This window comes from Cebidichthys violaceus, unplaced genomic scaffold, assembly GCF_023349555.1.
Source record: "Cebidichthys violaceus isolate CVI_PGR_0920_01 unplaced genomic scaffold, fCebVio1.0.p SCAF_171, whole genome shotgun sequence".
In the NCBI taxonomy this organism is placed as follows: Eukaryota; Metazoa; Chordata; class Actinopteri; order Perciformes; family Stichaeidae; genus Cebidichthys; species Cebidichthys violaceus.
The window spans coordinates 47501-62500 of NW_027176342.1; the positions used below are offsets into that span (position 1 = coordinate 47501).

General features: G+C 43.0%; 1 protein-coding gene across 1 annotated transcript in view; it reads right to left on the reverse strand.

Annotated features, from left to right (window-relative positions):
• LOC137874184 (sodium channel protein type 2 subunit alpha-like) overlaps positions 1–15000 on the reverse strand; it is an 83485-nt gene that overhangs the window by 41947 nt on the left and 26538 nt on the right. Inside the window, exon 8 of the mRNA XM_068712773.1 lies at positions 13528–13591. Coding sequence (XP_068568874.1) covers positions 13528–13591 — 64 coding nt within the window. The remainder of the gene's footprint in view (positions 1–13527; positions 13592–15000) is intronic.

Below are 15000 nucleotides of genomic sequence, written 5' to 3' on the forward strand. Positions count from 1 at the left end.
AAATGTTGTTCAGGAACGTTTCATTGCTCTTTGTTTCGGTGGAGTCTTTGATGTGTTCATTGTGTTTCATGAACGTCAGTGTTTAGTATTATACTGCGTTCAGTGTTCAGCACTGGTCTACATGTCATTAAGGAAAAGGCCAAGTCTAAATGTTGCTGAGGAGAGATTCTGTAGTCCAGGGGGGGATGTGTCAGGCACAATTTAACTTTTTAAAATGAAAAGCCAAAGGGAATAAAGGCTACTTAACCTTTTCTGGACTGCCTTAGATCTCTTTATCCTCAACAAAACCTTTTGTAACTCATACATCAGCAGCTGAGAGGCTCCAGTCGGTTTTAAGACTCTCGGTTGTGTTGTTTCTGATGCAGAGTTTGCTGTCTCAAAGTTTAAATACAAAGAATGTCAAGAGTAGCTTTAGCATTGCACTACATTTGTAATATTACATTGTCTGAATGCTGTTTATTGACAACTTAGTCTCCATCAGGTTTTTACCACTGAAATGGCCCAAAGTGCACTTTATCATGTTTTCTCCACTAGAAGGACACACTAAAGTACACTTTATCATGTTTTCTCCACTAGGACACACTAAAGTACACTTTATCATGTTTTCTCCACTAGAAGGACACACTAAAGTACACTTTATCATGTTTTCTCCACTAGAAGGACACACTCAAGTACACTTTATCATGTTTTCTCCACTAGAAGGACACACTCAAGTACACTTTATCATGTTTTCTCCACTAGGACACACTAAAGTGCACTTTATCATGTTTTCTCCACTAGGACACACTAAAGTACACTTTATCATGTTTTCTCCACTAGGACACACTAAAGTGCACTTTATCATGTTTTCTCCACTAGAAGGACACACTAAACTACACTTTATCATGTTTTCTCCACTAGAAGGACACACTAAACTACACTATCATGTTTTCTCCACTAGAAGGACACACTAAAGTACACTTTATCATGTTTTCTCCACTAGAAGGACACACTAAAGTACACTTTATCATGTTTTCTCCACTAGGACACACTAAAGTACACTTTATCATGTTTTCTCCACTAGAAGGACACACTAAAGTACACTTTATCATGTTTTCTCCACTAGAAGGACACACTCAAGTACACTTTATCATGTTTTCTCCACTAGAAGGACACACTCAAGTACACTTTATCATGTTTTCTCCACTAGGACACACTAAAGTGCACTTTATCATGTTTTCTCCACTAGGACACACTAAAGTACACTTTATCATGTTTTCTCCACTAGGACACACTAAAGTGCACTTTATCATGTTTTCTCCACTAGAAGGACACACTAAAGTACACTTTATCATGTTTTCTCCATTGGAAGGACACACTAAACTACACTATCATGTTTTCTCCACTAGAAGGACACACTAAAGTACACTTTATCATGTTTTCTCCACTAGAAGGACACACTTAAGTGCACTTTATCATGTTTTCTCCACTGGAAGGACACACTAAAGTACACTTTATCATGTTTTCTCTCCACTGGAAGGACACACTAAAGTACACTTTATCATGTTTTCTCCACTGGAAGGACACACTAAAGTACACTTTATCATGTTTTCTCCACTTGAAGGGCACCTTAAATGGTACTTTATCATTTTGTTTCTAGTGCAAAAAATGATGGTGGCGTGGCACAGGCATTAATGCTTTCTAGTCAAAATCCATGATAATGCCGCAACAAATTCATGCTGAAATTAGTAGGAAGAAAGCTAGTTAACGTTAGCTGTTAGCAGCCGGTGGGCAATACATCATTAAAAGTCTCTATGACAAGCTGCTAAAGATTGTTGGAACAAAGACAGTTTTGACGAGTTTTATTTAGTATTTTACAGTAACCAGTGAAGTGGAATTACTGTTTTTTTGGAGTCTCGTGGCTTTGAGGAGGACATTCTAATTGTATGTTTTGCAAGTTATGATATGAAAGATCAATTATTTATTTTGATTGTTTATAATAATTGTCAAAAGGCCTACAATATCCTGAATATCAGGCCTGGGTTGAACACCCGTGGTTCTGTTTAGTCCCTCAGCACCGGTTTCAGCGGAGAGCCTCGCTGCTCTACATGAATTTTAAAAGAGAACAACTGCTCTCGGCTGTTGTAAACTCCCGGTGAAAGGAGTTCTCGAGTGGCTCATTACTTAGCTATGTGTGTCGGTATGTGAGGAAGCCTCATCGGAGACTTGTTTGCATTCCTCAAGAATAGCGCAGAGTGCGAAGTCATGTTCGTCTCACCAATTGCGTCCAAATGATTTATAGCGGGAGGATAATGTGACGCTACAGAAATAGAGCCTGAGGGGGTGTCGGGGACGGCGTCTCGGCGGGACGGAGGAGACCGCCGTGGGTTTGAGATCAGCTCTGGATCCGTCCGTCAGTCCGACTGCCGATCAATATTCTCACTTCAGAGAAAAGTTAAAGAGATAACAGAGAACTCACTCCACTCTCACTTTCTCTCTGCTCTTCTTCTCTTTGTCCTTCCATCTCAGATTTGATCGTTTTAACTTTTCTGTTGGTCACCAACACTCCTGTAAAAGCAGTTCTCTTGAGCTCCAAAGACATCATGTGATGAATTATGAAGCGACGTAATGGAAGTGTATTTGTCAAACGCATTATAATCTATCTGTCAGAGTCAAACATACCAGTAGCTCCTTTATGTTTCACAGAAACAACATTGTGTCTTTTTAATCGTGATAACGTTTGATGGTTGGATAGATTTTCTTTTGATTAATTTGAGCAGCATTTTTGGGTGTTTGACTCCTTTTACTTGAACCACTTTGTTTCATTTGCATAAAACGTCTTCTCATTTAAAACTATCCTCAAAGAATAGTCACTTTCATTGTGGTGGAGGTTTGATTGTCCTTGTGTGCAACCCTGTGTTCTGCAAAATGATGTCCCCAATTATGTCCTTGCAGGTTTTATCACATTACTAACATTGTAAATTGAAATAAAAGAAAACAAAAAACTACTTGTTTAGTAAAACATCATGGTTTGGTTATGTTATTTAACTTATGGACTTAAATAAGGAAGATCGATCCCCGGCAACTCCTCCGGTTGCAAAAAGAAGTCTGGTTGTATAGAAGTCTATGAGAAAATGACTCTTCATTTAGTACATTATGGTCCATTTAGAGTCAAACAGACCATAAAGCAGGGGATGCTTTAGGGGCGGGGCTACACGCTGATTGACAGGTCTCTATCACGGTGTTGTCCAGTTTGGGAGTTGTCCTGTTTTTGGTCTTAAAACTTTAACTCTGTAGTGTGTTTTTACTTCATGAAAGTTAACATTTTGGTTGCCTAACAATGTCTTATTCAGCGTTAGCTTAGCTCCACCCTCTCGTGTCACTTCTGGTTGCTAAAAACCAAGATGGTGATGGACAAAAACCAAGATGGTGACAGACAAAAAACAAGATGGCGGCAAATAATATCCAAGATGGTGACAAGCAAAAACCAAGATGGCGAAGGTCTAAAACCAAAATGGTGATTAACAAAAAATTAAGATGGAAACGTCCAAAATGCTGAACTCGATGCTTCAAAACATCAGTCCACAAACCGATGGGTGACGTTACGACGACTACGTCCACGTCTTTAAAAACAGGCTGCGGTCTAGAACCAAACTCCTGCCGAGAGTCTGGACCCTCTACCCAGAGAGACCCAGGGTGAGAGGTATGGGGAACGTAATGAGGTGGGTTTCCTCTGGTGAACAGGTAATCCCACCCTCTTAAATGTTCTGTACTTTCACTCCGTCCGTCCGAGTCTCTCCTCGGCAGTCGAATCTCTGGGCCAAGCGTGAGACAATATTGATCAGCGACCGTCTGCTCCCAGAGTCAACAGAGTCAACGGTGTGAACCACTCGTCAATAAATATTCATTTCTCTGAGACCACTTCCTGTGAGGTCCCCGGGGTGGACTCCGTCACGTTTAATCTTTCATGCCGACTCCATAATTTACTGCAGCCGGACTGTTTACTTACACCTGAACACACTCACAGCGAGGGGCTCTGGTTGGCATGGAAGCCCAGGAGGGACATTCGGGAGGTCGGCTGTTTTGCTCACTTAGCGCTTGTGAATAAAATTGCTGTTTTCTCAGTTAAAAAGTAGCCGATTCATTTAGATTCATTAAAGAAACTAAAGTTGAAAGAGGATGACCTATTTCCAGCTCTTTTCATCTTAATCAGCTGGTTGTGTTTCCATTTGAAGCATTCTGATTTAACCTCCAGACCTTAATCATGTTCTTGCTCTCAGGATTTCAAACTGGTTTTGATTCCTAGGAGCCAAAATCCGATCCAGGACCCGACTTAATATTCATTGTTTTAGGTAAAATAATCAGACTCAGGGTTCACATGAAAGGTTTCTTTTACTTAGTTATGTTCAGAAAAAGATCATAAATTGTAAAATAGTTAGTTAACTTTAAAAAAGATCGTGAAATAGTTAGTTAAGTTTAAGAAAATGTTGTTTGAGTTGAAAGAAGTACAGAAGTTACTGAAGTACTCAAATACATGACGAAAAACATCAACATTGACGTCTCGTTTCCCACGAGGAACAAATTGTCTCCGGACTGACGGAACAATATTTGTTGGAATGTTTGACTGATATTAAATCAACTAATGGTTCAAAAATCAGATTTCTTCTTCCTCAGTTAACTGAGCTGCTCCCTCTTTCTGTCTTCTCTGATCTGTCCTCTGGTTACCCATGATTCAGTGTGTGTGTGTGTGTGTGTGTGTGTGTGTGTGTGTGTGTGTGTGTGTGTGTGTGTGTGTGTGGTGGGAGGGTTCAGCCCGTCAGCTCCGATGACATACTGGGGGGGTCATGATCAAGATGGTGGACATTATGCTGTCTGAGGGAGTTGGACGTGGGCAGGGAGAGAAGGTCAGGGCGTCGACTCCAATGTCGTTGTTCCTCCAGCCGGTCGGTTCAAATACAGTCGAGTTTATTTGTGTTCAGCTCAGGTGTCACTCGTCCTTTTTCGGGTCATTTCTCAGAAGACTTTTATCCAACGTCCGAGCGTTGTGTGCTTTACTTGGTGGTTGTTCTGCAGCCCACCCCTCCGTCTGCTGTGACCCGATTCCTCCCCCAGGGATCAATACAGCTCATTCCATCCGTCAGTGTGGGCCGTTCTTAACGACGTGGTGCTATCAGACATCAATCACATCCTGTTTATTCCTCTCTGCCGCCAAATAATCACGACACGCTGTTCTTCAAGAAACTCAGATTTAACTCTTCACAGAAAAGTCGTGAAGTACAAGTACCAGTACAGTAAAGTACTAGTAGTAGTGCGTAGCTGTGAACGCGTTGTTTTCACGTGATTCATTTTAATAAACTTTATTAGTCCTTTCAACCGCCACAAAGATCCACTCTGTTTTTTTTACCTTTTCACAATAAAAGCCCCAGACACATACACTGTTTACCAGCGGGAGCTCAAACTCACTCAGAGCATTTAACTAACATCTCACAGCTTTAAGTTCTAAAGCAGCTGATCTCAGACAGGATAGGATCCTCAGCCAGCGTCACAACTTCACATCGCCGATGCAAAATATTCACATCGGAGTGTTTTTGCGTTTTTTTGTGTCTTTTAAAGCCTGAACAGTTTTCTACTGGGCAGAAATAAAGAGGGACAATAGGACATAATTAGTTTTCTTCCTTTGGTGTTTCAGCATCAAGGCTGAAACAAAAGGATCACAAGTGCTTTAGAGCCTGTTACCAACACACACACACACACACACACACACACACACACACACACACACTCATCTCCCTGTGGTCTGGAGTTTAGGTGGTGGAAACCTCCTTTGTGTCTTTGGCTGAACATTGGACAGATGTCACATTCAAAGCCTCCAGGACAGCTCATAACTCAAACTAAACACACACACACACACACACACACACACACACACACACACACACACACACACACACACACACACACACTGATAGAGAGACACACAAACACTCTCACTGACTCACACACACACTCACACACACACGTGCACTCAGACAAAATCAACCCACTTTGAAAAATGTTTTCAATATGGTAGTTGAGATCAGTGCAGCTTTTAACATAATGTTTTAACCATATATAACAGGAAGGGGGGGGGGGCGTGTGTGTGTGTGTGTGTGTGTGTGTGTGTGTGTGTGTGTGTGAACTTTAAATGTGTGCACGTGCCCATCACACACACACACACACACACACACACACAAACACACACACACACACACACACTGTTGTGCATCGACATGGTGGCTACCAGCAGCAGAGGAAACAGAGCAAACAGAGTTGGAAATTCATTGGAGGCATCCGACATGAATGCTAAAATAATTTAATGGGACGTGCGCACACACACACACACACACACACACACACACACACACACACACAGTGGGCAGTGCATCGACATGGCTACCACCAGCGGTGCATGCTAGGCTAATGGAATGATGAATATCAGCCACGTGACGCAGTGTGTATTTCCAGGAAAGTCGAACCCCCTCGCAGCTCTTTCCCCGGAGTCTCCATATTTCTCTCTAACTGCTGCGGTGACAGCCGAGTCCTTCTGAGAGGAAGCCGGGTCGACGGAGATTAAAGCCGCTCCTGAATGCGGCCCGTTTTTTTATCGTCGCATTACGGTGGGCCGAATGAAAAGGTGTCGAGTCGTTCTGCGGCTTTAACGGGAAAACATTGTTTTTGATGGAGCTGCTCAGCGTTGAGCCGGAGGCGGCGGAGCGCCGGAGATTAAAAAAAAGTTGTTATCAACTTGTCATAAACTGCTGATTAATCAACAGATCAATGTTGGACAGAAAACGCTACGTTAGCATCGACGTAAACAGTTTTTACAGAAGAAGTCGTTGTTGGTTGGTGGTGTTGGGGATGTTGTTGTGGTTGTTGTTGTAGTTGTGGTGGTTGTTGTGGTTGTGGTTGTAGTTGTGGTGGTTGTTGTGGTTGTTGTGGTGGTTGTTGTTGTTGTAGTTGTGTTTGAGGAAACTCTGACGTCCGAAATGTAACGATCATGTGATGTTGAGCAGCAGCTTTGTGAAAATGGACCAATAGATATCACTATGAAACGTCACCAGTTGATTACTGATGTTAAGATGATCATTTTTTGTCAATAATTATGTAGTTATGTAATGGTAACTTTTGGTGAATTTGGGATAAATCTACAGACGTAAATAGACAAAGTAGTAAAATAAATGTTTTCTTTCAAACAGTCTGAGAGAAGAAGTTATGGAGTAACACAGAATATCTACATTGATTAGAGCATGAAGAGGGATGCTTTTGCATGAAGTTGACTTTGTCTTTCTAGGAACTGGACCTGGACAAGAACCTTCACCGTCACGAGCATTTGGTCAGAGACCAAAAACTATGAGCTCACAAAATAAGAAGCTGAGCTCCGTCTGGGTTCAGCCTGAGAAACGAGCCGAGGAGCTCGGAGCAGCTCCTTCAGAGAGGCAGCCAGCTCCACCTGAACCTGGACTCCACCGGCTCCTCCCCTGTGGAGGTTTTCTTCCGGTGGCGTCCACCTGGGAGCCGAAGGACGTCTGGGCCGGCTGCTACCAGACCGGAGAGATCCAGGATCAACAGATAGAAGATGCTGGTGATTACACAACGGTCACAGAAATGAGCTGCTCATTGAGTCCAAAGTAAAGGTAAACAAAAACGTGGGCCAGCTGTTTGAATGCATCCCCCAAAGCCCCGAAGATTTAAAAACTCTTTAAAAAATGTGCAGCGATTTTTAACCAAAAGACTCTTCTTCTTTCTTTTTGGCTCGAGGAGCAAAAATCAGTTAAAATCTGAACACTGGAGGGAAAACTTTAACAGAAATGTTTGAGGATTTTTTGGACTCGTCTTCAAAAGTCTGCTGCTGCTTTTATATTGTGTTTATTTTTCAGGAAAATATTTGGCTTAAATAATTCTGTGACTGGAACAAATGTAACCGACGATGAAATGAACTGGGACCAGGATTCACACTTTTAAAAGCTCGTTAAAAAAAAAGGGAGCGAATCAGGACCAACGGACCGAGAGGGACCGTGTCCTGGTGGATCAGGATCCTCACTTCCTCTGGGGGGGGGGGGGGGGGTCACATGCCCTGCATGCCGACCAGCTCCCGTAACGACGGACGGCTAATTAGCATCCTTAACGAGCCCGATGGTCATTCCGTGCCGTTGCTGCGATGCTCGCCGTGTGGTCCGCGTGTCGCAGGCATGTCGGCAGAACACCGGAGGGGGGGGGGGGGGGGGGGGTCACATGACGGAATACTTGGTCTGAATTTAAACTTCTCAGCAAAGTCACTTTGAGACTCATTAACGGCTCGTCTCACTGAAGAACGACTGAAACACATTCAGTCGCTGAGTTTCCACTCAGCAGGTTTTTCTATCATTCGGTTTTTATTTCATTTCAGATCTGAAGTGAAACAGAAAATCATTCTGACTGAGAGCCAGAGGAAATAAAATAAATAAATAGATGGATGTGGAAACTACAGACTTGGTTTTGAGGTGATACATGAGGATAAAACCAGTGTGTGAGATACGAGGAGGGGGATCCCGTCTAATGTCCCATTTTAAGTCCAGGTTCTCACGAACGCCAGTGGATCAAATCTGTCCAAAGAGGGTCTGTTTAGGTCCACAATCAGGCAGGAGGACTGTTGCGGTTTCTGGTGGTCTTGTGTGATTTAACGTTTTAACTCTGGCACTCACTGTTGATAACAATATTTTGTAGTTTGAATTGTGAAAGCTACGATTTTGAAGGGACCAAAAGTCCACAAATGCCCCAAACATTCCTCTTCAAAAGGTGCTAAATGCAACATTCAGATCATTCATATATCAGCATTTATTATCTATGTAAAGATGTAGTGGAGTATAAAGTCTACCTGAGCGGAGACGTTTGCCCCTCAGCTACACACTACTAGCTCCGTCAGCGCTGTTGCCCTTTTTTGCGCCGTTTGCACCGTGAGCTCAGCCGACTCTTCTGCTCTGACTTGAGATTAACTTTACCTTCAGACAAACTAAATTCAGCAAAAACTGACAGATTTTAAAATTCCACAGTTTATCTTCCAAAAGGATTTATATGTTGCATGTTACTGCAAAGATCAAACTGTTTACAGCTTAGACGTTAGCCGGCCGATTACCGAAGGATCTGGCTAGCTAGAGCTAGCCTAGCTAGAGCAAAAGTTGTAGTTCATTTTCAAGTGGGCATTATTTTGATAAATGAACCACAAATTAAAAATCCAAACGGTCGATTCATCGTTGTATTTGGGCCTCGAGACGACATCGTGATGAACGGTCCTCTGTGGCTTCAAGCACTTAACAGAAGCTGATGAATCAAAGGAGCCTCTGCAGATGCACTCATCATCCTCATTTCCTCACTTAAACATTCTTATCTCAGATGTTTGTTTGCTCCGTTACACCCCCCCCCCCCCCCCCCCCCCTCAGATAGCCAAACGCAGACAGATGCTGCCGACACGGTGAAGACATGACGCAGCAAGAAACGAATGCAGGAATACCTGTGGTGAGCGCCGGGCCACCATTAAGTGATAACACACGGGTCCGCCTGTCACGGAGCTGCTCTCAGCCTCTTCATCTTCTGCCTTTGATTCGATAAAATCAACTTCCAGCAGACGCAGGAAACTCAACCAGGACACAGAAATAACTGCAGTGCTCAGCGTTTTTGGTTTGTAGCGTCCAGTGTTGGAAGAAGTAGAAGTACTAACACCACTACAAGTAAAAAACGTCCTGCATACGTTTACCTTCAGTAAGGAGCACGATGTCAGACTAAACAATATCCGAAGACCCTGTGAGGTCACTTAGAAAGGTCAAACAGGTCCCACCCCCTCTCCTACATGAGACACAGACGTACAGCGGTTTAGTCTCTCTTTGTAGTCACTACGCATCTCACTGCGGTTGTTTTGTCCTTTTGTAGTCAATATGTGTCTCTTTGTAGTTACTTTATGTCTCTTTGTGGTTGTTTTATGTTCCTGTGTGTTCATTTTGAATCTCTTTGTTGTTATTTTGTATCTCTTTGTAGTTGATTTGTCTCTTTCTGTGTCTGAGTTTTTTTTTGTCTCTTTGCAGCTGTTTTGCATCTCTTTGTAGTCTACTTGTGTGTCTATGTAGTCGTTCTATGTTTCTTTGAGGTCATTTTGAATCTCTTCCTGGTTGTAATTTGTCTCTTTGAGTCACATGTCGTTGGTGAAGGCCTGTCGGCCCTGTGGGCCCGTTCAGTAATCCATCCACGTTAAAGACCACTTTAAAAAAAAAGGTCCACGAGAGACGACGCCAACGTCTTCAACCAAAAACAAATCCACGGCTAATAAAGTGCCGGTGATTGTGCAGCTGGTTGAGTCTCAGTGAGCCAGTGTGTGTGTGTGTGTGTGTGTGTATGTGTGTGTGTGTGTGTGTGTGTGTGTGTGTGTGTGTGTGTGTCACAGTAGGTTAGCTCAGTGACCTCCGTCTTCAGGCCGGAGGATCGGCGTCATGCGTGAGCCGAGCAGCTTCAGCACAGGAAGCAAAACAACACAGTGATCAACATCACTGTCATCACTGCTCCTCTCTCTCTCTCTCTCTCTCTCTCTCTCTCTCTCTCTCTCTCTCTCTCCTCTCTCTCTCTCTCTCTCTCTCTCTCTCTCTCTCTCTCTCTCTCTCTCTCTCTCGGCTGCTAACTCTGTCGTTCTCAATGCTTCTGACTCTCTGCTGAATGAGAGGAAAAGTTGTCCAGAAAATGGACAACCTTTAGATGTCTTTCTTTGGGACCTATTGCTTTGTATTTACCTGCTTTTATTCATCTCGTCTCTCAATAATTTCCCTTAATTTGGTTCATTTTACTTCCTTGTTTTTGTCTCTCTGAACTTCCTACTTTCTTTTCCTTCTTCCCTCCTCCTCCCATCCAGTCAGTGCTCTCCTTCTCCACATGGAGATTCCACTCTCCTGTTTCTGGCTGCTCCATCTGTCTCCTCTCTCTCTCTTTTCTTTTCCTGTTCTTTTCTCCTCACATTATCTCTCCTACAGTATGCCCTCGCTCCATCTTCCTCTCCTTCTGCTCCTCCTGTCTCCTCTAATCCCCCTCTGTCCATCTACTCTTCTCATTTATCTTCCTCATCCTCATTTCTGCTTCACCTCCTCCTCCTCCTCCTCCTCCTTCTTCTGACTCTCCCTGTAGCTACGTGTCAGTTAGCTTCTCGATAGCCTGCCAGCTGTGTGTTAGCATCATGTCGATATGGCTTCGTGTGACATGCGTGGTCAGCTAGCTTCAGGCTAACTCTTGAGCTTGTTTCTTAGCCAAAAGGCAGCGCTGCTGTGAGTCTGACGACGGCCTCGTTTATTCACACACACACGGGTTTGTTGTCATGGTTGTGTCATTCAGTGTTTGTCAGCCTGCTGCTCTCAGCGTGGGCCGTCTGCCCTGATACTAGTCCGTTCTGACATGTCCCCCAACACGACACACGCAGTACACATAGTACACGCAAATCTGCAGTACACACAGTACACGCAACTCTGCAGTACACATAGTACACGCAAATCTGCAGTACACACAGTACACGCAACACAGCGTAACACAACACAATGAGCAAAGAAGAATTCATTTTAATCACAGGTTTCATAAGAAGAGGACGTCTCTCGTTGGTTTTATGAAGCATTGAGTTCTGCGTTTTGTCCGTCGCCATCTTTGTTTTTTTTGCAACCAGTGAACAGGAAGTGACCACATCTGGACCGAGGAGGAGTGAAGTAGAGACCTGTCAATCACTGTGTAGCCCCGCCCCTAAATCATCCCCTCTTTATGGTGTGTTTGACTCTAAATGGAGCATAATGTACTAAATGAACATCATGCTGTATTGAAGAAGACTGTAAACTAGAGATTGAGACCATAAACTCATGTTTAATTAATTAAGTTTACCATTTATTAATGAGCGTTATCTTAAAGTCCTACTTCCCTTAGTCGTTATATTCCAGATTCATATCAGTAACACAACATATAATAAAGAATACATGATGCTGTATGGATGGGGTTGGGATGTTCACCACAAACTAAATGAATGCATTAAATCCTGCAGTGGCTTCATCGAACTAAAACTCCTTTATGGCTCATTGAGTGGATTCAGTCTTCCTCCTCTCTCCTCTTCCTCCTCAGCGACTCTGAGCCTCAACAATACGCTTATTATTTCAGCCTCCAGAGGAAAACATATTTACAGGCCTGAAGACTCACTCTGCTGTTTATTTGGTTTTATGTCTGACAGACGAAACCGAATGAAGCCCAATCTGTTTCCATCTGTGTTCTGTTTACATTTCAGAACCGCTCCGAAAGAGGAACTCAACTTTTTAGACTCGTATGAATCGAAGCCTGAACGTTGAGGCGACAAAACGAGAGCGGCCTAATCTAGACCTGAGGCTGCAGAGAGACGTCTATCTGCTGGATGTCAGAGTGGAGCTCTGGGCTGGTTGAGGTGTTTCACCTGATGGTTAGAAAGGTTTAGCTTCTGGCTGAAGACAGTCTGCAGAACAACCCGGATGAGACCCAACAGCAAAGCACCAGGATGTTATAAACACTAATGAATCTGAAGGGTTCCATCGCAATCACACCAACCTCAAGAACCTGGTTCTGCTGTAGACACCAAAACCTCAACGTTTCTGGGTTTTCATTTCACACATTTTCTTTTTTCATATGTGAAACTCTCAGAAACAAGACAGAAGACATGAGCTTGGTGTCTTACAGAGTCATGGATGGGTTATTGAACAGCCCCCCCCCCCCGCCTTCAACTACATGAATGTCAGTCAAAGAGACACGTACTGACCAGGACTCAAAACTACCACAAAGAAAACATTACAATAGAGACCAAAACAGCTGCAAAGAGACACAAAGCTAGTACAAAAAGATGCAAAACACAAAAACTACACAGAGACTAAAATGACTACAAAGAGGCCCAAAACTACGACAAAGACTAAAAACCAACCACTCAAAACAACTACAAAGAAACTCTAACTGACTGCAAAGAGACAAAAAACAAAAAAACATACTCAAAAGTAATATAAAAGACACAAAACAACTACAAAGAGATTCAAAAGTACAACGAAGAAACTCAGAATGACAACAAAGATACTACAAAAAGACTCAAAAGAACTTCAAAGAGTCACCTCCACAGAGAGACACAAAACAACTACAAAGAGACACAAAACAACTACAACAAGAGGCTAAACAACGGTGAAGTCTGTTGTCGATCGTTTTACAGAACTTAGTAATTTGTTTACTCGTTAAATAATTGAAAAACAACAATAATAAGTTAATTCAAAAAGACCACAATCTCGTCGTCCTATTCAATCAACTTTGATTGTCCTCTGAGTTTGACTTCATGACCACAAAGCAGCTCAACACATTTCAGCATCTATCACTCAACACGCATCCTTCAACAAGCTCCGCCCTCAGCTGGGAGGCGTGTCCGGCTCCAACATCCACTCCTCCACCTCCTCACTTTCCCAGCTTCACCATCATGTTTTTGTTTCTTCCAGTAATGAAGACAGAAAGAGTTCCACTCACCCTGCGTCGCCGCTGCTCCCACAGATTAAGGCATCCTTGGCTCCCTCCACCTTGTAGAAGTTGTCTAGAAAAACAAGAACAAACTTTAGACTCCAGTCTGAAGCTGAGCTCAGTTCAGGAGGATCTTCAGGAGCTCGTTCCAGCCGCACAGGTGGTTCCACTTATTTTGCCTAATTAGACCTCCGGACCGTGTGTGGGGTAGCTCTCCTCGACCCTCCTGTTAGTTTTAAAGCAATTTCTAATTTGAATTTATACGTTTATCATATAACATAACTTAGCACAGGTCCAAGCCGACTAAAACCACCTGTGTAGGTGTGCAGGACCTGACAGAAAGATGGAAATCTAAATGTGAAAGGACAGCAGGGAACACAAACACTGGGACTAAACCATTAAGACGTGTGTTCAGTAGAAACTTAATAGTGTCCCTGAAGAACACACACACACACACACACACACACACACACACACACACACACACACACACACACACACACACACACACACACACACACACACACACACACACACACACACTGAACTCCTTGTTACAAAAAACACCAAAATGATGTCAGCATCTCATTAGTTTGACACCGGAGGGTCAGATAACGGAGAGAATCGTCGTAAATTAAGTCTGGGATTTCTGTTTTTTCACTTTATTGACACAAAATACAAATTTAGTGATTTGTTTTCTTGTAATCTTCTCAACATAACTGTCAACCACTGACCCAAACCTCAAACCGACTGAATAATGGGCGTCTGACGGACCAGTTAACAGTCATTAATTGGTTTAGCATCGTAATCTATTTTTCTGTTTAGGCACTTGTTTTTGTACAAATATGCACTTAAATGTAAAAGGTGCAATATAAGACATACAGCGCATTAATATAGCATCAAAAAACTATACAGATATGGAGGAGTAAAGTTAGCGCTGTTTGTAACACTAGCCTGGAGCCACCGGCTCAGCCGTCGTCATGTTGAGAGCCGTTGAGAGGCAATCGAAAGGCTTCTCTTGGTCTCCATCTTTTATTTGGTTCAAGGTAGTTCAAGTTTAAACAACTGTAGCATTTGATGACATGAGTGGAAAACATAATTCTTTCATATTCTGCCGTCCAAATTACACCAAAACCGCTAAAATGAATCAGTTAAGGTAACCCTTCCTGTGCTTTTAGTGTTCTGTCTGTCTGTCTCTCTTTGTGTCTGTCTGTCTGTCTGTCTGTCTGTCTGTGGTACCACAGAATCAATAGACTCACAAACCTCAGCGATGTGTGTTTTGGTTTGTCCGCTGAAAGCCATAAACACTAAACCATTAACGGGAACAACCGTTTGCTGAGCATTTATTCAACACTTTAAATTCTGACCACAGACCGTCTCCAAGTACATTAAAACACTCTTCAAGTACTTCTCTGCCCCGAGTACACTAAAGTATCCGACACGAGTTTCAGAAGCTTTTAATGCACATCGGCGGGAAGAAAA